The sequence below is a fragment of the Acanthochromis polyacanthus genome, chromosome 23 (assembly GCF_021347895.1).
Source record: "Acanthochromis polyacanthus isolate Apoly-LR-REF ecotype Palm Island chromosome 23, KAUST_Apoly_ChrSc, whole genome shotgun sequence".
Taxonomy (NCBI): domain Eukaryota; kingdom Metazoa; phylum Chordata; class Actinopteri; family Pomacentridae; genus Acanthochromis; species Acanthochromis polyacanthus.
This window is the reverse complement of record NC_067135.1, coordinates 11,244,577-11,266,494: the sequence shown is the minus strand read 5'-3', so window position 1 is coordinate 11,266,494 and position 21,918 is coordinate 11,244,577. Positions and strand designations below refer to the sequence as shown.

Genomic DNA, 21,918 nt, shown 5'->3' with positions numbered 1-21,918 from the left:
CAAAAGAATTACCTGTAGATGTCTGATGGTGAAAATGACTGGGTCAGAGAGGTAGACTTTGTTCGAGTCCTTGTTGATGGCAGCTGTGATAACTGGAGAGTTGACAATGACGGAGTAATTGGTAGCCATGGCTTCGCTGCCCAGCTTCATGCTGGCGTTCTCCGTCGACAGGTAGACCCCGATGTGTTTGTACAGGACAAACGCTATTCGGATTTCACCTGCAAGGAGACAATTATGGGAAAAGACTTACCCAAGTGACAATTTGAAGAAAAAAACGCTGCTATAACAGCATCCAGTCTTTTGAGAAGCCTTTCCACAAGATTTTTAGAACCTGGCTGCAGGATTGTGGAGTCATTTTTCTCTCTTTTTACCCAGATAGTTTCTGCTCAGGTGCACATCTGTTGTGCTTCTGCAAAAGCTGTTCAGGGTTAAAAATGTCAAGTTTATAGACATCAGATATTACGTCTGCCCACTCGCGAAACTACTGTTCTCAGATTTGTGCTCTCACACTCTGATCTCTGTGAAACAACCCTGTCAGGATCCACCAATCAATAGAAAATCAGCTACCAATGAAATGGTTGCTCCCTGCAGGTGCACTCATTTTACTTCTTAAAGTCTTCTACATGAGCAGCTACTAACCAGCTTCATCCACTCCTGCCTACCATGGCTATTATATGTACTTCCCTAGTTTTCATGTCTGATTTTTATTGCTAATATATAAACTATTTTGTGTATTTACAGTGCCTGTTTTTACTATGAAAGCTGCATATAGCATAGACCTGAGGAATTGGCTGCTTCAGCTACGGTTAGTATCCATAGCACAAAGAGTGTTAAAGTTCAAAACCAAATTCATGTCATAAGAGACATACCTGGCTTAATTCTATCTTCTAATGAGGAGACACGAAGTCAAAGGGCCGACTATTAGGGCTGTCTTCAGTACGATCCTTAAAAGGATAACTGGGCCAAACACCACAATTTTAAAGTGACCAGTATCAACAAAAAGTTTTGTCCAATTCTTTGTCTACATCTGTTGCAGAAGTGTGCGGAAAAATGCAAAAACAGATGTTGGATGTCCTACTGAGATGTAGGATCTCCATCTTACTGCAACACAGTTTAGATTTACTTTGTTTTGTTTTTCCTTAACTCAGACAGCCTCATTCAAGTCTCTGTCACGGTGCTCCTTAACTAGCTGAACTGCCACAATGCTCTCTGCTTGCAAACATGGAAACGTTTGCCTCTTGTGGTCGCTATAGTGCTAAAGAGTAGCACTAAGTGCTCCAGAAATCTAAAACATTTTAAGTGTGCATTATGTAGGATAATAGTATCAGCAAAAAGTATATATATATTAAATGACTTGGATCAGATTTGAACTGATCCAAATCAGGAACTCCTTAGTTAGTATTATATGTATTAAATAAGAACACAAATCTAAGAGCAGCAGTTTCACAAGCGTGCAGATGCAATTTCTGTGCAAAGAGATGTATTCAAATAATAATAAAAAAACAAGACATTTATGCAATCAACAGTATATCTGAGTGCAAACAGCTGAGCAGGAGCAGAGCAGATTTGCATCAAATCAGGAGCTATTTGAGGGAAATAGCAAACAAAATTTGAACATAAAAGTCAAAAATAATTCTCTTTTCTCTCAATTAAGGATAGGAAAATCACTCCATACAAGATCTGTTTCCATTGAGCCACCAGAATGTGATTGTGAGGTCGGGCACTGATCGGAAGAAGTAACTTTCAAAGCAAGAGCTTCAGTAGAAGACAACTGAACTTGTCTTTTTGGTTCTTGGAGGTACTGAGAGATATATCTAGGACTAGAATTGAAGAAACTTTTTGAATGATGGAAGGAATGTCTTCAAGAACCAAACAGAGATGACCTGAAAGACTGAGAATGTGCAGACTTCCTGCCATACTACATCTGAGTTCTTGAAATGATCGGTTTGGACTGGAAAATCGGCTTCAAGCGTGAGATGTAACAGATGAAATATGCACTATCTGGGCTTGTGATGTGCTACAGAGGCCATTCTACACATGCAGCAATTGAATTCAAGACAAATTTCCCCATGGGGACAATAAAATGTATCATATCGCATCATATTAGGGAGTCCGGGACAATAAACAGTGTTTATGGTTCGAGTTAGGAAAATGAATTTATTAAAAGTAATGGGCTCATGTTGCCAGCGTCTTCTTCTAAACTATTGTAAGCTAGAAGCCACTGACGGATGGTAACTGCAGCACTGACTGCAAGCACCTTCCCAAACCCACTTCTTTGTTGACTTTATTTTATTCAGGGGAGGTTAAAGTGTTGACACAGGAGATAGTCTTCCTCAGACTATTAAATATCATTGTATGAAGCCTCAGCTCTACAAAGTACACAAACTATGTATACAATGTCCACAAATTCTAGTCAACACGGTGCAGCATGAAAGGTATGTGACAATTTCAGTTTGGTTTTATTTTCTTATATCTGTGGAAGAAGCAGCTTACAGCTTACAGATTGGACTATTGGGTTTGAGGAATGCAAGAAAAATACTGGAAATAGCACCAAAAACAACACTGCAAATAATCACTCAGTTGAAACCTTGTTAACACAAGAATCACTGTCAAAAAGGAGACACGTGTCAAGGCTGCCAGCATAGTTCCAACAAAAAGAAATAAAGATGAAACCTTTTTCCTCCATCAACAAACTGTTTAATTCAGCTTCCAAAAAATTGTGGAAGCATTTCTCCCAGTTAATAATTCTCCTCCTCGTCCCTTTTCCCCTCCTGCCGGCTCACTTCGGAGCACCGATATGAAAGAAAAGATCCCTCCTGTTGTGACCGAGATCACTCAATCAAATGAAAAGAAAACAATTTGGGTGCCGTGGCGCTGGATGACGGGTGGGAAACATCGGCCACCCTGCTATAATGATGCACCCAGGCCTGGCTGGACACAGGTTTCAGTCATCCAGCTGCAAGACACCGGGCACAGCTTGAGCCTATTCCGATTTGCATGAGCTGATAATAAACGTCTAAAAGATGGGGCTGCATTGCTTCCGAAGATACGTATTGTGTCTAACTGTCTCATTTACAGTTTCGAGGTGGTGCTTGAATGTCACTAATTCCGGAGCTGAGGCCCTATTTGAAGGCAGCAAGTGCTTTATATGTAGATCAACAAAGGATTCAAGTCTCGAATTGAAAGCTATTCACAAGCATCTGTAATAAAATTCCTACAAAACCAACATGCCTTCAAGTGAAATGTGAGTTCTTGATAAATTACAGTAGATCTTCTGTGCCGGAAAGTTTTTCACGCAACACAATATTCCCATTGTCACATTTTGCCAGTTTAATTCATCGCAACTCTGAATAACATGCCGAGCGAAGGCGCAGTCACACTTTGCAGCAACAATAAAGGGGCCAATAAAAACAGATTGGAAAGGTTTGACTTGTTACCGTTTCTTCCGTGCTGCTTTAGCGTGTTCGCTGACAGGTGGATGGAGTTCCCTTGTCCTCCGGTTTGCGGGAACTTCAGATCAGGCAGATTCCCGTCGGTGCTCATCCTGGCGACCTCCAGCTCTGTGTACAAACAGAACAAATCAAATCCAACAGTTCATGATAAAGACGGGGGGGCTGCAGCTACAAGCAAGGACATCGAGTCTGAATTTCTGGGTTTGCAAGACATAAAAAAAAGCAAATGTCTGTGTTTACACAGCACTAAATTGGTATTTTTTTTGCAACTAAAATCAAGTAATGTTTTGAAAAAAGCTCCTGGGAGCCTGTTTTTGATTGTAGATAATCACATTTGGTATGTTTTTGCATCCGATAAAAGCCACCAATACAAGTCTGGGTATTTTTTTTACAAAGAAACTGACAACTTCTTATTATTCCTCGACTGTTTAAGCTACAGTCACAACATGCTATCATTGGTAACAACCCCGAGTAAACTTCAGATGCAGCCTTCTTCATGCAGTGACTGATTAATCACTGCATCTCCAAGGAGCATTAAATATCACAAATCCTTTCTCGACTTGCTTCAAAGAACGGTTTCTCTCTCAGCTCTCAAAGTTAGTGTCCTTCTATAAGTGCTTATCAAGTGTCCAGGTAACAGCGTCTTCTCTTGAACTGTAAAAATAAAGGCTGATTTCATTTCAAGGAATCCTTGTGCAGAGCAGAGCGACAGAGATGCGAGGGGAAGATAAAGACCAGCGACGGAAAAGATGAGCTTTCTGCAGCAGCTCAACAGCTGTTGTGTCTGAAGCGAGCTCCTAATTTATGGTTCAAAGATTCCAGTGTCATACAGCAGAGGAAAATGAGCTGCTGATAGGAGCTCGGGCTGAAATAAAAAGCTCATTTGATCAAAGTTATTATGGCATGATACAATTCAATTTATTAAAGTAGGCCAATGTGCTGTAATCTCAAGTACCGCTGACCTATGTGACGTCTAGGAATTCCTAAATGTCAGTTTAACTCCCAAAGCACTGAGATGGAGCCAAGGTGGAAATATAGGAAAGAAGTTGAACAAATGTCAAAATCCTAAAAAAGCTGGATGGATTAATTCAAACTGTAGATGTAAGTAGACAAGTAGGGACATAATACGTGCTGTAATGCTAAAGGATGACACTTTTTAGCCACTACTGTATGGCTTATCTCAACAAATATATTAACAAGACTGCATAAAATCTGCTTCGTCCTTAAATACAGTGTAAAAATTATACAATTTAACAATTTCAACTGTATTTTTTATGCAGTTTACTGTAAATTTACAGATTTTAACAGCTTTGTTAAATTACAGGTGGTCAAACCTAAATCAAAAATCAGATTTATTTTGCAAATTTTAATTGATAAATTACAGTTTTGTTTTTAAGTGTAGTTAAGTCAGCAAAACATAATTATTTCATAGCTCTTTGTTGTTACTTGAAAGAAAATTCGATATCTTTTATATATATATATATATATATATAAAAGATATACACACACACACACACATATATATAGGAGTGATAAATGTGTAGATTTTGTTTTCCATTTCTATTGACAGCTAAAAACGATAAAATTACATAAGTATTAATTTCCATTTTGAGTGCCAAAAATAAGTGCAGCTATTAGAACCTGCAGCAACACTTTCATTGTTGAGCCTCCTCAGCCACTAACTATTTGTGCTGTACATAAATGGTAAAATGGTAAATGGTTGTATTTATATAGCACTTTTATCCAAAGCGCTTTACATGATACGTCACATTCACCCATTCACACACAGATGGCCCATAAGTGGTATTAATGTAAAATTCTAGTAGTCATATCACATTTTTATTGATGTTGAATCAGTTCTGCAAGGGATTATTGAGAGCTCCATCAAAGAGCAGAGTCTTGGTCAGTAAATGATGAAATCCTGACTAAATTTGAGGTTTTTTGCCTCTTAAAGATGCACCATGACCAAACATGTCCACTTTCACTGACAGTTATACTACATAATTGCTATTACTAGAGCATTACCAAAAGGAGCTGATGGATTGTTCTGCAGCGGAAAATCTCAACTTGAGACACAACTTGATCAAGTGTAAGAAACAGAAACTTAATTAAGCCTGATAACGCATTCAGCTGATGATCTGATGCTGGTGGACTGTGACACATCTGACTTTGATAAAGGTTAGTGTCAACGAAAAGCTACGGAGAGGGCACATTTAATCCTCCCTTTGTATCTGTTCTCATACCAAGGCTTCCCATCGGTTCTCTTAAAAAAAATCTTTTGTATTAACATTCTCCTGTGCTTTTGTAAAGGCCAGAGGGGGTTTGAAACATTCCTATTCAACTTAGCAAAGACAATACCCCAGATAGCTCTCCATTCCCTGGATTCCAAGCCTGCCTTTTGAATAAAGGAAGCATTTTTCTTCTCCCGCTCTCTGCTGCTCTCTTTTTTTTCCGTGTGGTTGTGTGAAACAGCTTACGACGGGCTTTGGGGAATTTCTTTGATGCCATAGGAGTTGTTGGACCCCAAAGGCTATACCTTCAAAGCTGGTTTAAATAACACGCTAATCGGGAGAAATCTGTTCATAAGATTATCATGCTGAGAGTGAAGCACAGACAAAGCACATGCACTGTAAACACAAACACAGACACAATAGCTGAGGAAATATCCGTCTTTGAAAGCGAGGAGAATAGATCTCATTACGGGCTCGGGCCTAAAATTGGAACGAGGCTTACTGGTGGCTCACTTGAAAGCAAAAGATGTACAACACCTGCGACACACGAAACATTCAAGTGAGGGATCAATAATTAGCTGCCGCAGTGATCGCAGTGATGTTTAAAAGGGCCTCCCTGTCGTCATTTAACTACCCTGCGTGTCATGAGGGATTGTGGGAGACAACTGGCGGCAAAAATAAGCCGAGGAAACCGAGAGATAAGGCCTAGTAAACATGTCACCAGCACATAATTAACCAGACTACCACTATGAGCTATAAAATCTCACTCGCGTCGTCTCATTTCCCCCTCTCTCTCCAAACGAGCCCAGAATCTCCTTAATACCCAGATGAATTGTGTGCCAGATACAATAAAACCCATTTTATTAATTCTCCTTACGCTCGCTTCCTTTTAAGTCGGCAGACCTATATTTTTAGGTTGCCATGGCAGCAGGAAGTTGGTAAAAAAAAAAGGAGAGAAGAGGGCGATGCATCATGACATTATTTTCTCCTAATCCCACCCTTTGCCCCAACAAGCTGCAAAAAAAAATACATTTAATTTACTTGCTTCTCAGTGCAAAGTGCAGATTTATTCATTCTAAATTTCAACAACTCAGCTTGGAATTACCCCACTGGGGGGAAAACAGGAGTGACAGAAGTTCCATTATCTGTGCTCGCTCGGTATTTATGCTCTGAATAATGAGCACTGATCCCCCTGATCTGCACGACTAGTGGTTAATTCTGGCTAATAACTGACACAAATATAAACACAGTCATTTGAGATAATTGTCGATTTACAGCCGACTAGCATCGAGCCAGAAGCGCCGCTGCCAGACTTAACCTTCTGCAAGAAAAGAAGCATTACTCCAGTGACCTTCACACTTGATCCACCGCCTTGAGAGCTCGGCTGTCGATACCACAGTACCCTGGATCAATAGCTGCATGGTGAACTTTGTAACCCCAGCACAAAAAAGCAGGACCAGTTTTAAAAAAAAAAAAGCTGAGATGCTTTTACATGCACACGAAGAAACACCAAAAGCAAACTGCAGCAGCAAACATCCAGCTATTTAAATTTATCTTATAATTGTCTATCATAATTGGCAACGCTGAGTCTTCCAGAGGAGCTAATAATCTGTTTCTGAGCAGCTTGAGAAGATAATTCTGTCCAAGCTGGTTTATTCGTGCAAACAAAGGCGATGAAATTTAAATGTAATTTGCTTGCTGGCGTACAATTTTCATCGCTTTCATCGCTGAAACAATAAAACAGAAATCCAGATATCCAGAAACCTCCTCCACTCAGAAATGTGTTTTGATTACAGGTACCTCACATGAATAGTTTGACACTGCTTTTTACATCCAGCAGCTGAATGGTGAAAAACTTTCTCCTGTCTTTAATACTTTTCCTGAGAGACGGTTTTGTGATTTTTTGAAAGGCAAATCATGCTCCTGTATGCAACTTACACAGCTGTGATGTGGAAATTTGAATCAACTTGGGCTTTTCAGACAACTTTTATGTCGTACTTTGAATTGTGAATCATTTGCACATTTAAATAATCTGGATTTTTCAATGAAGAGACAATATCAGACATCTTAACTGGGTAATTCTACTTTTTGTGGAAAAAGTGGGAAACATTTCTATGTGGTGACTATACTCAGTATTGCAGTATCATATGACGCACACCGATCCAAAAAGTTAATAAAATGGTGTCACACACAATGTTTCTGCCAAGTGAGTGACTTTCATTGGACTAAGTGGGTCACCATTATGAAACGCAATATTCAGTCCTGTAATAAGTCCATGAGAAAAATCATATAAGGAATAAATTATCCTTCCAGACATGATATTTCATACACTCTGTCCAGCCAAAAAAAAAGTCGCACACTCTAATATTTTGTTGGACTGCCTTTAGCTTTGAGTGTGGTACATTTTGAGTGTGGTACATATTCGCTGTGGCATCGTTTCGATAAGCTTCTGCAATGGCACGGCATTTATTTCTATCCAGAGATGCATTTATTTTTCACCAAGATCTTAAATTGATGATGGGAGAATTGGAACATTATGCAAAGTCTTCTCCAGCACATCCCAAAGATTCTCAATGGGGCTGAGGTCTGGACTCTATGGAGGACAATCTACGTGTGAAAATGACGTGTCATGCTCCCTGATCCACTCATTTACAACTTGAGCCCCGTGAATCCTTGCATCATCATCTTGGAGCATGCCGTGCTATAAGGGAAGAACAACTCCAGTGATGGGAAGACCTGGTCATTCAGTGCATTCCGACAGTCAGCTGACCTCATTCTTTGGGAACATCATGTTGCTGAACCTGATCAACCCCAGATCATAACTCTAACCCCCACAAGCTTGGGGGGAATGATGAGTGCCTCACTTCATCTGCCTCTCTTCTTACCCTGATGCTCCCATCGCTTTGGAACAGGGTAAAAACAGACTCCTCAGATCACAAGACCGACCACATTTGTTCCTCTAAGATGATGGTTCTCCACTACCCTTCAGATTTTACTAATGCGTTGGATGGTTCTTAACCTCATTTTAGTAGTTTCAGAAATGTCCTTAGTTGCTTTCTTTGGTTGATGCAGGCCAATAGTTTGACACTTCTGAGACAGATTACCGTCCTTTCTATGACCACGGGGCATGTCTTCAAACATGGTTGTTTAAGAAATAAGAAGCTCCTCACTGCATCAGCGAGGGTTAAATAAGTTTTTGCTAGCTGAAACATATTCATCACTGCAGTAATTATCCAATGGAAGGCTCTTATCTATTTGCTTAGTTAAATCCAGGTGGCAATTATTTGTGCTTTTTGGCCAGACAGTGTATTTAGGCCAAAAGTCATGCCAAACTTCGAATAAAAGTGAGTGTTAATTCAACCAATAGGCTTCTTCAAGCTGGAAATGTGATTGAAATTGTTACCAATTTTTGAGAAACTGCAAGCACTTATACCATCCTGCATGGTCCTGCTCATTCCTCCTCTGTTCCAGAGCGCACTAACTACAAACTGAGAACAGCTGATGCAGGAGTTTTCTCGTCACCTGCTTGCAAGTCATGGCTGAAATCAAAGAGCTTAGTGAGCTTGCAACTCTCTCTCCCGGAGCAGAATCGTGAATTGAAGTTGCTCACAAGACAGGGAAAGGCTAAAAAGCCGTATCCAAGTGTTTTCAAGTACCAGTGGCCACAGTGCAGTGCACAATCAAACTCCACTTCTTTATGACACAAAAGCTCCCCTACCGTTTGCAAGAATTCACCTGGACAAAGAAAAAAGCTGTTGACGAGCAGTTCTGTGGCCAGATGACATGAAAATGGAGCGGTTTGGAAAACGAGATGTGGCTTTCATTTGACAAATAAAGGAGAAGCATTAAAGCCTATGAATACCATCCTCAAGGACCTATTTGATGGCATGAATGAGACACTTTGAGGGTTTCTCAGTCAGTGGGTCAGGCAACCTTGTCAAAGTAAACATCATCGTAAGAAAACAGGATTACATTAAGATTCTGGAGGAAAAACACTTGACAGACTGCAGAAAAACTTGGCCTTGGGCTTCACTGGATTTGGTAAAAATGAAATGATTAAAAACTCAGATGTCCAGAACCAAAGTTTAAGATGGACAGAAAGTCAGTATTAGCAGGAAGCTAAGCCCATTTCTTCATTTACATGCTGCCATGTGAAACAAGCTGCAAATACATCTGTTTCCTATGCTACAGGGAAATAAGTACCTGCTGTAGTTTATCCCACCATTTTGTAACATTAATGGACTGGCCAGAGGTCATAAGGCAGCAGAGAAGATTTTGTCATGGTGCCTCTTTAATATTCAGTGTTTTCTGCTTGTCAACACAGAAATGCAACTGGTAGTCGGGCTAATCTGCAATACTTGAAGAGTGTATTATCTAGGAAAATGGCATTATCTTGGTGGACCAGCCTTCTAAACTCAAAGACTTGAAGATCATCCAAAATACCAGTGGAAACATGCAGAAAGATTCTTAGAAAGTTTTACTGATGTAGTAGCAATTAAAGGCTTTGCTACTGTTAACTAGCAAAGTGTATGAATAACTGTAATCATGGTATTTTCAATAATATTAAAAATATACATCATTAGCTTTTCTAACACAATGCATCACCATCCTTTCTTACTTATGTCATTTCCAGCCAGAAGAAACCTACTGATCAAATAAAAATTTACTATAAATCACGATTTGGCATGTATGTGAATCATTTTGGGCTGAACTGTATATATTTCAAAGATGTCTGGAGGGGATATTTGAAATTCTTCTGATGCACTGCAAGCTGATGTTGCAGTCAAAGACGTGCAGAGTAAAATGTCTGATCTGTACTTACGGATATTGTCGGTGTTTTCTTGCACGATGTCCGTCTTGAGCAGGTTATCGGCCAGGACGAAGGCGCCCTGCTCCACCGTGTCCAGCAGCATGGTGGCGGCCCTCAGCTGCTCGCCGGTGCTCAGCTCCCTCCACGCTGCCTGGGCCTGAGGCTGGAGCAAATTGTTGACGGTCTCCACCATGGCCTGGGGAGTCCAAATCATCGATTTAGTGAGAAGAAACTAAGCTGGCCTGGGACTGCTGTTGTTTGACATGGTGATTTGGTAAATGGTATGAGTGAAGAAAGATCAAAGAGAGTTCAGTGCTGAAAAACAAATCACACAATCCTGTGGGATTGTGCAGGGAAGAAGCATGAAGCGTTTTCTCTATTTCATTCAAACAGAAAATTTCATAATCATCCTTCTATTGAGCAATTTCATGATACTTTTTTTCCAATTCGTGTACAAGTTATGCTTTTGGACATGGATTGCCAACTAGTAGCAGCAACACCTGAATGTGTAATGACACTGGATATGTTGTTAGCTTGCTTTTGTTGCCATTTCCTTTTATCTAGCAGAAGAATTAATCATGTAAATGAATCAGAGGCAATGCTAGACTAAACTAGAGGCCAATTCTTACATGACTTGAGGCTAGAGTCTTTAATTGGTGTGATAAATGTTCTTCCATGCAGACAATCCCAATACACACTACAAAAAAAAAAATAACACAACACAGACATTCTAATGGATGTAAAAGGTGTTTGCTGGTAGCAACTATCTGTAGCCGTTCACCTCAGATCTCCCCTGCATATTAATAGCATTGAATGACTATTATGCCTTCTTTAATCTCCCCACAACAATACTGGAGCGAGTAAGCAACTCGGAAACAAGAACATCCTCAAGACAAGATGAAAAATTAAGAGCCATTAAAGATTTAAAAATGCCAATGGCAAGATTTATGAATGGAATACTAATTGGTCAAGCAGAGCGATTCATTCCCAGTGCTCCAAAGAGCAAAACGAGCCTGACTGCCCCCGGAAACGAGGCAGTTTTGAAGCCATTACAGTACAGCAGGTGGTTCAATACATCATTTTTAGGAAAATTTCCTGCTCTGCTAATAACAGTAACATTTACACGCTCCACTGAGGAAATCATGGATCTGGAAAAAAATATTCTAATGCTGATACTGTCTTTGCTCTTCCTAAAATGCTAGTGGATACACATGTGGCATCCAGGACATGCACTGTAAAAAATGAAAAAAATATGAACAGATTTTAAGTGTAACATTTTGATAATTATATTTCAAAATTGGTTCTTTTAAAATAAACAAAACAAAACTTAATAATTTGTAAAATTACAGGAAAAAGTGCTGACATGTTAACCAAAAAAATAAATAAACAAACAGGTTCAAACTGCAAATAATGTCCAGATTAAAATTTGGATTTTTAAATGCAGTAATATGATTTTTTTTACAACATTTCACCCCAAAAACCACATTATTTTTAAACTATTTTAAATAATTAAACATATAGTTATTTTATGGATATTTTAAAGAAAATTATACATAAAAAAAAGAATTATTAATTTACTGTGAACTTCCCTGTTTTGTTAAACTACAGATGCAATCCTGTAAAATCCTCAACAATACATGTTGACTGTTAAAAATTGGTCAAACCGTATATATTATTGAAATAAAAGATATTTTTATAATAGTAGCTTGTTCTTTACCAATGCGATACTGTAAAATTACACTGTTTAAGTGGACTTAAATCACTTGTAAATTTATTTTTTTCAGATATTTGCTGTGATTTGAAAGAAATAATATGTATTTTGAAAACTGAAAATAATTAAGCAGATATTTAGCAAATAATTTACAGATTTCCAATGTTTATTTTAATAAAATTGCAGATAACTAACAAACCCGCAGAAGGAAATTACATGTTGATATAAATAAAAAAGGTCAAAACTTTACATAATGCTTATTAAACAATATATATTTTCACAAATATGGTTTTTAAAAGTGTCATAAAATTACAGTTGTTCAGTATTTATATTTTGCAAATATTTGTCGATATATGAAAGATTTTTAAAAATGTTTTTAATGTATTTAAAAATAGTATGATAATCATTTAAAGATTTTCCTGTTTTGTTATACTACAGAAAATGTGAAAAAAAAAAAGTGAAATTATACAAATCAAATACATTTACATATTGACTGTAATAAAATATATAGTCTTAGCTTTATTTCTTTTTTACAAATCATAGTTTGTTCTTTGCCTCTTTTTTGTGCTGAAAAATGACATTGTTTGAGTACTTGCATCAGGAAAAAAGTAATTAATTTACATGGATTTGTCAAAGTTTTTAAAAAAGGGTTTGAACATTAAAGCATACATTTTGCAATCTTGCTACCAAATTATCACCTTTTTTTCCCCACAGGAATGCATTTTTGGGTGTGCAGCCATGGTGCATGTAAAAACTGACAGGCCACAGAACCTGCTTTCTGAACTTTACTTAGATCCCCCTGTTTGATCAACGGATTATGAGAGGGAATAAGAGTTTTAGTGTGACGGATAAAGCTAAAGGCGATAAAAGAAGTCATGCGCTCGAGTTTGGGGAGGAAATAAAACCTGGCTTTACACGCCCCGCCCCCCTTCTCCCTCCACGGTACCTTAAAATATTAAGTTGCATGTTTGCTTCCGAGTTGCTGTGATCGCGGGAGGAGATTGAGGACTGATTGTATTGAACTCGCTGGCTTTGGCTTTTCAAACAGCACCAGCTGGCTTTTCCCCATTCAAAACATACCCTGCACACATTAGCTAAGCCACCCACACCCTGACAAGCCACACACATATACAGCCTGACGCAACACCCAGCACACACCTCTGCACCTGCTCGCATGCAGGAACATACACAAAGTCGCATGCACGAATCACACACACACACACAGACAGACACGCACACACACAGGCAACTTTGATGTAATTATTCATTATCTGCAGCCAATCTCCAATCACACCTTTTGACATTCAGCTAGAGGCAGTGGTTGATTCACTCTCAATTACGGAGCTCCTTTTCTTCAGGTGCTGACATTTTTTTTCCCTTCTTTGTTCACCACTGCGAGATTTTCTTTCAGCATTTCTTAAAACACTGAAATAATGGTTCTTCCGGGGGGGGGAAAGGGATTGATGGACTCGCGAAAATAAGAAGCTGGCTTTTTCACATGCAGAGCATAAAGGAGGACAAGGGGGAAGAACTGTGCACCAGGAAGCCTGAGGGAAGCGTCAGAAAGTTGGCGAGGTGGTGTTGATGGGGGGGATATGCGATGGATAATTGATAAACAAGAGTGAATATACAACCATGAGTCAAGCATACAGGGTGCATCAAAAATTAATATTGGAATAAAGATCGGTTTTCACACTAGTCCTTCAGGCATTTATAAGATCAGCAGAAGAAAAGCAATAAAGCTGACATTGACTCACGGCGCATAATTTGGACTTGCAACAGATAACCAAATCACTGTGACACAAATGAGTCATTATGCTTATTTATATGCATATGGCATGCCAATTTGGCTTCATTTAAACCAGAAAATGAAATTATGACACAAAAAAGAATATTGTCTTCATGTTGGAAGGCAGGTGACTGACAGTCTGCTTTCCTGATGAAACAAACACCTAATCTGTTCAAATGAGGTGCAGCAAACACCAGGTTGTATGGTGCTGCAGTCTGAACAAGCTGCAGGAGAACTGTGTTAAAAAGTCGAACCCAAAAGGGATTTCCTGTTAGGAGACAGATCCTTTATCAGAATGTCGTCCATCGAAACGGTTCTCTAAACTGGCAGATATCAACAATTTCATTTCAGTTTGATGTCACATTGAATTAAATGTCTTTTTACTGTATTTATTCCAAACAAGTCAAAGTCCTGTCCTCCTTCTTATAGAGCTTTTGCAGTTGTCTACCAATATCCGTAACTCCAGAGCGTCAAAATTTTGGGAAAAGAAAATGCTTTGACATTTCTGGGAAATACTGGTTAGTTTTCTTGCACACAGTCTGAAAAGAAAATTGTAACCCGACAGAGCTTTATTTCACTTGTTCCAATTTTGGTTGCTCTTCATAAGTTCATGCATCAAAGTTATGTGGTTAGGTTTTGGAAAATTGCACACTTTGTATCAAAATATGACCCTTTCACAACATATCTGAAGCTTTTCCTCAGTTTTCTGGGTTTCCAGGGAGATGCCGTGTCAGATCAAATATATAACCAGTTGGCTGGAAAGGAGGAACAGTACAGCAATATAACGCGCTTATGATGCATCACAAGCAAACATATTCCAGCGGGTAAATATGTTTATCCTAAAAGGTACCTGATAAAGCAGTTTTACTGTATAGTGCAATTTTTGGGAGGCAAAACTTGGAAATTAACTGTCACATATGAAAAGTATAATTAGATAAAGATAAATAGTAAATAAGAAGCTCGAGCAGCTGGTTAGCTTAGCTTAACATGAACTAAGAAAATATACTTGGCACAGTTTTTCTTTTCTTAGCATGGATTAAGAAAATATTAGACAATGCATTTTAGCAATGCTAACTTTGCATCACACAGTTTTTTTTGCAAATGGTTTCAGAAAATAGAAGAAATAATGAATATCAGAGATGCTAACTTTGCTTAGCACGGTTTACATTGACACAGCATCCAAAATATGACGGAAAAAACTAATTATAGAGATGCTAACCTTACGTAAAACAGTGTATCTTTAGCTCAGATAAAGAAAATATCACACACAGTGAATTTTAAGCATGCTCCCTTTGCTTGACACAGTTCAAGCTTAGCATGAAATAAGAAAATATGAGACAATGAACTTCACAGATGATAAATTTTGCTACCTTTGAACAAAGTCTAGCAAGTGGTTTTCTTTGGTTTCTAGTTTTTATGCTAAGTTATGTGACATTGTTGCTAAAGTTAACTTAATATTATAAGTTAATATATTCATATATTATATTAAACTTATCAGTATTTTCCAAAGTCTCTGCATCTTATGTCTGACTATTTCTTTCAGGACACATATTAAGCTGAAAAACATGCTTTCCTGTCAAAATGACGGACCAGTCTGCAAATTTTCTCAGACCAAGAAGAGGAATCCATTAACTTATCTGAAAACATTAAAATCATCCACGTTGTGAATGCCCAGTGGTGACATGGTGGGTTTTAAATGTCATGTTTTTGTATGAAAGCCATCACCCTCTCTTCCTTTTAAGTGTCAAAATCTTTTTGCTGACAGATCGCAGAGCACCTAAGGGCACATATAATATTTCAATCCAATAAAATGCCATTGTAGATTTTGTGTTGATCCAGCATAACACTATACCAAAAAAAAAGAAAAGCTTAGTAGCACTTTGGTGTCTGAAAAAACACCATTGGCACCTTTATGTGCACTCAAAAGGAAACATTGCCTGTCATCAACCCAGCATTTCCTTCCGCCATGTAGAACACGAGCGTTTCCTCATGTAGAAAGTGACCGTTTAGCAGTCCTCATCTGACCCATGTTTGAACTCTTGAATCAAACACCCCTGCCCCACTTTTAAAATCCTGCCCTGACCCAAAATTTAATGGAAAAAGACATCAAATCGCAGAAAAAAAAACCACCTCAAAGCTATTTCATGGGGCCCCGGAGGTTAATGGGTGTATTTAGTTCAACCCGAGTGGCAATAAACACAACCAAAAAGCCTTTTTATGCAAGTTCTGGACCTCATGAATCCTGGAATATACCGTTTCAGCAGAACAATTCTGATACCCACGAGCATATTTCTTTGGAGCAACATCTTGGAGTCCTGCCATGCTCATGAAGTTGCCAGGCAACCAAGACGTCAAATTCTGCTAAGCTAAGACGGAAATGATGGCGTTTTGGGGTAAATGGGTTGAGGTCATGTGTAGCTGATTGGTAATGTTTAAATTACAGCTGTAGGATCAAAATGACATCTCTGATACAGGTTAGCATTATATTCAGAGGGATTAAACATTTTCTTTTTGTGCCATGATGCTGTTCCATCCATCGTATGGGGAACATATCTCCCACTTCATGCTCTGTGCAGACATTTGGAAAACATTTCAAGCGAATTACATGCAATCAGCGTGGGAACAGCACATTTCCAGCCTCGGAGGTGCTGCACAACACCACCGTTGAGTTGAGTCGTAGCTGCTATTTTACCGGTATTAGCACTCTGTCGCTCCATCTGTCAAAAGTAGCAGCTCACTCTGCTGCTGCAGTTTTTTTTTTCCCTTCTTCTTTCTAGCGAGTTTATTTTCCTGCGGTGAAAGAATGTAAGCCAGCAGTCGTGTATTTCGGCTCCCTCTACATGAGGAAATGCTAATCGGAGTCACTGCTGGAATGTTCCACTTGGAACAAGGATGATGACGGGCCGTGGAAAGCTGCAGTGCACGGGCCATTTATACCGACGCAGAAGGAAGGAAGGGAGAGGTGGACATTAGTGTGAGCCTGGCAAGACTCCAACCAGCCCATAGTGTGTGCGCCTCTATCTGTGCGCTGACTGATGAAATGAACTCTGGGTCTGGGAAATTGATTCTGGCTGAGGCTGATCTCGCCTCTCTTCCTCTTTCTGCTCGGCTTTCTCTGGTCCCCTCATTTCTCCTCACCTCTTCCTTCCTGCTCACCAGCAGGTTCCTCCTTTGACTTGTTTTCTCTCACTGACGTTGAAGGCTGATCTCAAAATAAAAGGGGAGGAGGGGGAGAAATAAAGAAAACCACAACACAAACAAGGCGGGATATCTTGTTCTCTCTGTCCTCTTCCATCTGACTGCATGTCTCTTGGCACAGGTGAAACTGTTGCATCACTCCTGCCTTTCTTTTGCCTCTTTCATTTTACCTGCTAGCCAAATCACCTGTCTTCTTTGAGCATCTCTCAAACCTTCTGCTTTAATATTTCATGAAGCCTTCTCTCTCTAGTAAGTGGGTGGCTGTTTCTGTGCAGGTAACTTTCTTAGGGATTGCCTTCGTATTTCTTCTCTTTGTCTTGTGTCTTAGATTTTATCTTGCTACTTCCCAAATCGTGACCCTTTATTTACCTCAACTGCAAAGAAGACTGGGTCTTTATTTGAAACAAAAACATGAACGGTCATTGGATGAAAATGCAATCAGTTCCTCCCACCTGATTCCTTCAGCACCAGCTGGATTTTTATCTGTAATAACTTTAGTATATCTAATGAATTCATGCAAAGTTATACCTTCATGCTATGAATAGTTTCTGAGTTTCAGGTGCTTGAATTACAGACGTGGGTTAAAATTCTGTGTTTTTAAACCCTTAAAACTTTATACATAAAGGATAAAAAAACAGGACATTTCCAGGACTGAAAAACACATTTGAATTATGTAAAAAAAAAAATGCAATCAATCAATTTACATCCCTTCCAGGTGTCACAGTATAAAGACAGAATCTTGATATTGTATTTCCAGAACCAAATTTAAGCATCAGTATTATGGGATGTATCATAGTTTGAGTAGCAAACCTGCAGCAGTGAAATGTCTATGACACAGAGTCATGGAAACTATCATTGGTACTCTGGATGTGTTTCTGTTTTCTGATAAGTCACCAGAGAAAACTTTTAAAAAGTGCATTCTGGGTCAGGCTCCAATAAGCATGTGTGATAAATGGTTGGTCAAAACAAGTTACAGACAATGAAAAGATCATTTTCACCAACATTTATTTCCAGGATCATCATCTTGACATGATTCCTACTAAACAATAAGCTGGGACAGTTTTGCTCTTCAAACTATAATATATCCCATGATACTGATGCTCACACATGGTTTAAGGAAAAATCATGCAAAACAAAATCCACATTTAGTCTTCAGATTGTGACACCAAGTATGAACTTATTTAACAGAACTCAAATGTGTTTTTCTGCCCTAAATATTTCATGTGTTTATCTACTGTGCTTATGAAGTTATGAGGTTAAAAAATGCAGGAAAAAATAACACAAATTCAAAAACGCAACATTTTGACCCACCCCTACGGATGTCAAGGGCGTGCAATTCTGAAAATATTTATAGTATGAAGGTAAAACCTTGCTTCATTGAATATACTGAAGTTATTGTACATAAAATATCATCTTGGTAGGAATTTTGTTCATTATTCCTCCTGACAATATAAGTACATTTCCACAATATGGCTGCTTCTATATGACTACAAAGTCACTCCACATTCTCTATTCTCTATTTTTATACACAAATTATAATTATATTTTTTGGTTACATTTAATCTACTGCTGGAACAGTCCACCTATTTTTCATCTTGAAAGCCTTTTATTGAAAAATATATCAAACTTTCAGTTTGAATCATGCTTAATCTACTTTTAATGAATATCCTTTACAGCCTGGTCTACACCATATGTCCATATGTGTCTAAATACACAACCAAGATCTAAAAAGAACCCCAACAATACCTGAATAAAACAGGACTTTTCTGAATATTGGAACATCCTGACTATTAGAGCTCAGCTTCATCAGGTTATTCTGTACTGTAGACCAGACGACAAGCTCTCTGTTTATGAGAATGTGGTTGTATCATCTCCCAGCAAAGTGACTACCAGTGAAATTTTATCATCTCGTTACATTCCTGAATGAGGAGCCTCCCTGCGTTTCGCCTGCTCTAAGGTCATCCTGCGCCGTGACGCTCCCCTGGTCATCGTCTTCATGCAAAAGGTGTCATTTTAATGAGGGTCGGAGCTCAACATCCTCCCTGTATCTCGCAAACTCTCCCTCATTGGCTCCCACTGAGGCTTGAGATGTTATTTTTTGATTTCTTTTGCTTTCTTAATGCACTGAAGCGGGATAATTTACTGGAAACCCCACATCTTCAACTTTCTTTTAAAACGGCAAAGAAAGAAGCGACTCAAAGCCAGCGCAATTCGCTTGAGAAGAATACAGACGGACATAATCACAGTAATTGGAGAAGCATAATGTCGCCGCCTATAAACAAGCTGCCATTAATGCGACCAAAAGGCACAAGAGGCAGGGCGCCATTTTTATCGTGTTTGTTCGAAATCAAAGGGCGGAACAGAGGAACATTCCTGCAGGGGAAAACGCAGAACAGAGGGGAGTTGATCATTTGTAGCTTTATCAAGGCCGAACCCTGTTCAGTGGGATTAAATTGGCTGCGACATGTAGCAGATACGATTCTTTACAAACAACCAAGAAAAGACTCAGAAGTCGTCACAATTAATCACTGTTTCATCTGCACAGGGCCGGCAAATCACTGCAAGACTTTGTGAATATGGAACCAAAAGAGCAAATCCACCTCTGGAGTTAAATTCCCCGACAAGATAAAGAGCTCAGGATGAGGTGAATTCAAGTGTCATTTAGCCACTTAAACAAGAGAGGAGCCCTCAATGAAGGAAATAATCACTGTAGAGCTCATTAAAACATCAAGCAACAAGCCCTGCGCCATATTCTGGACGATGGATTTCTTCTTCAGCACAACAACACCTGCACTCTACCTTCTCCTGCACTGCTGTCAGAGGCTGTTTGCAGCACCATGGTTGGTCTCCGAGCGGAGGGACCGCAGAGGCAGGTGCGTCTCTCATTTGCTTTGTATTCCTCTGCTAATCCCACTTACGTCAACCACCGGGGTCCTGTTGGAGAAAACGCTGGCCAATTTCCCTAATCAATGGAAGTCCCTGAAAGGCTGCCGGCGCCTGTGTTTACCGACGGCCGCAGATGTTGCTCCATTATTCTGGTTCGTCAAGTGAAAGCACTTCTCGATTGTTTGAATTTGTCAAGCCCGTGGAGGGAAAGGAGTGAAAGGAAGAACTGTGCGCCAGAGCTGCCTGCACACGAACGGAGGTGTGGAGAGGATCCTCAAAGTGAAACGAGAGCCCAGGAAGATGCAGCTACAAATGGATGAAGATAAACACGAGGAGAGTATAGATTTGTGCATCATTTAAGTGTTTTAGCCTCTTTAGTGACCAAAACCACAACTAAACTACATTCTCAACTGCACTTATACAGCAAGCTGCAAATCAACACATGTTTACGATTCATTTTATTGCTTTACTATTGCCACTGTTAGCCGCCAGCCATATATTAGAATATTAGACCCAGAAAAAGGAGGACAATCGACAAACATGTTGATAAAAGCCGTATTAAAACCCAGACTGTGCTGTTTGTCATTGGAAAGTGTTTACTAAAGTGTGATAGTTTCCTAAAACTCAGAAAACAGTGAACGAAATTGAATCTTGAGTCCATAGTACCATCATAATGGTAACAGTCCCCTGGATGAAGGTTCTTAGTTCTGACGCTTATACAATTCTACAATTTCATGTGGCAGACACTGTTATCCAAAGCATCTGAGAGAATGCTGCAGTTCAGGTGATATTTTAGAGTTTTTTTAATGAAATATATGGATGAGTATGACACACATTGCTGTTGAATTTGGTGTAGACAGTCCTATTAGAAAAATAAATCTTGTTAAAAAAAACCCTCTGGCATCAAGGGTGCATTCAAACACTGTAAAAAGTGTTGAAAATAATGCCAAATATTTGTAAGATGACTATATTTTTAGCAGATTTAAATGGAATAAGACTGTGTTGTTCCACGAATTATTTTCACTGTCAAAATACAGATTTTTGATGTGGACACTATGTGCAGTTTAGTCCAGTTTGTTTGTTATTTTCCCCCATAGTGAAAATATAAATTAATACTTTCTTCTGTGATTTTACTACTAGATACTATCTGTAAATTCACAAAACAGAAATACAAAAATAATTTACCATTGACTTATTAATCTTCCAAATAATAGCCAATGTGTAAAATTGTGATTTTTTTTTTGATTGAAATAAACTAAAAATAGTGCAATGACATGGTCAAATCTGGTAAAAGAATTAACTAGTATTTAAAATATACATAAAAAATGCATATATTTGGACCTTATCTATATTTTTGGCCTGTTTTTGTCGTGTTTAACACTTATTTTTGTGATTTTACTGCTTATTACTTGTAATGTTGGGGGGGAATTAGTAATAAAAATGTAATTTGTTCAAAAAACTAGAGTTTTAAGCTGTTTTTTCTATGTTTTACATTGTAGAATTAAAATATCATTGAATAAAAAACAATTCAAAGTTTACTTTTGTCCAAAACTTTGACCAAACTCGTGCATCATAATGTGCATTTCTTACACTGTGTTTTGTCCTACATATGAAATGTTAGTATTCTAACACGTTAAACGAAGACAGTCAGCATTGTAAACATTATACTTGCTAAATTCTGTCTTTATCAAATTCTTCCACAAACAGGGTCTGTAATTACCTAAAGCAACTGCCAATTATAATTTTCTGCAAAAAAAACTGTCACTCAAATAGGGGTAGATGTTGGGTGGGGACTATTGTCAGCAACAGATCCTACATACTTAATGAGTATGAGCATGATG

The 21,918-nt window shown here is 38.7% G+C and overlaps 1 protein-coding gene across 7 annotated transcripts in view; it reads right to left on the bottom strand.

Annotated features, from left to right (window-relative positions):
• The window catches only part of LOC110962602 (adhesion G protein-coupled receptor L3-like), a 266,798-nt gene that overhangs the window by 59,781 nt on the left and 185,099 nt on the right, over positions 1-21,918 (bottom strand). For all 7 annotated transcript variants that reach the window (XM_051943682.1, XM_051943683.1, XM_051943678.1 and 4 more), the window contains 3 exons: positions 10,506-10,689; positions 3,438-3,560; positions 13-218 (listed from right to left, as the gene is read on the bottom strand). In XM_051943682.1, coding sequence (XP_051799642.1) covers positions 13-218; positions 3,438-3,560; positions 10,506-10,689 — 513 coding nt within the window. The remainder of the gene's footprint in view (positions 1-12; positions 219-3,437; positions 3,561-10,505; positions 10,690-21,918) is intronic.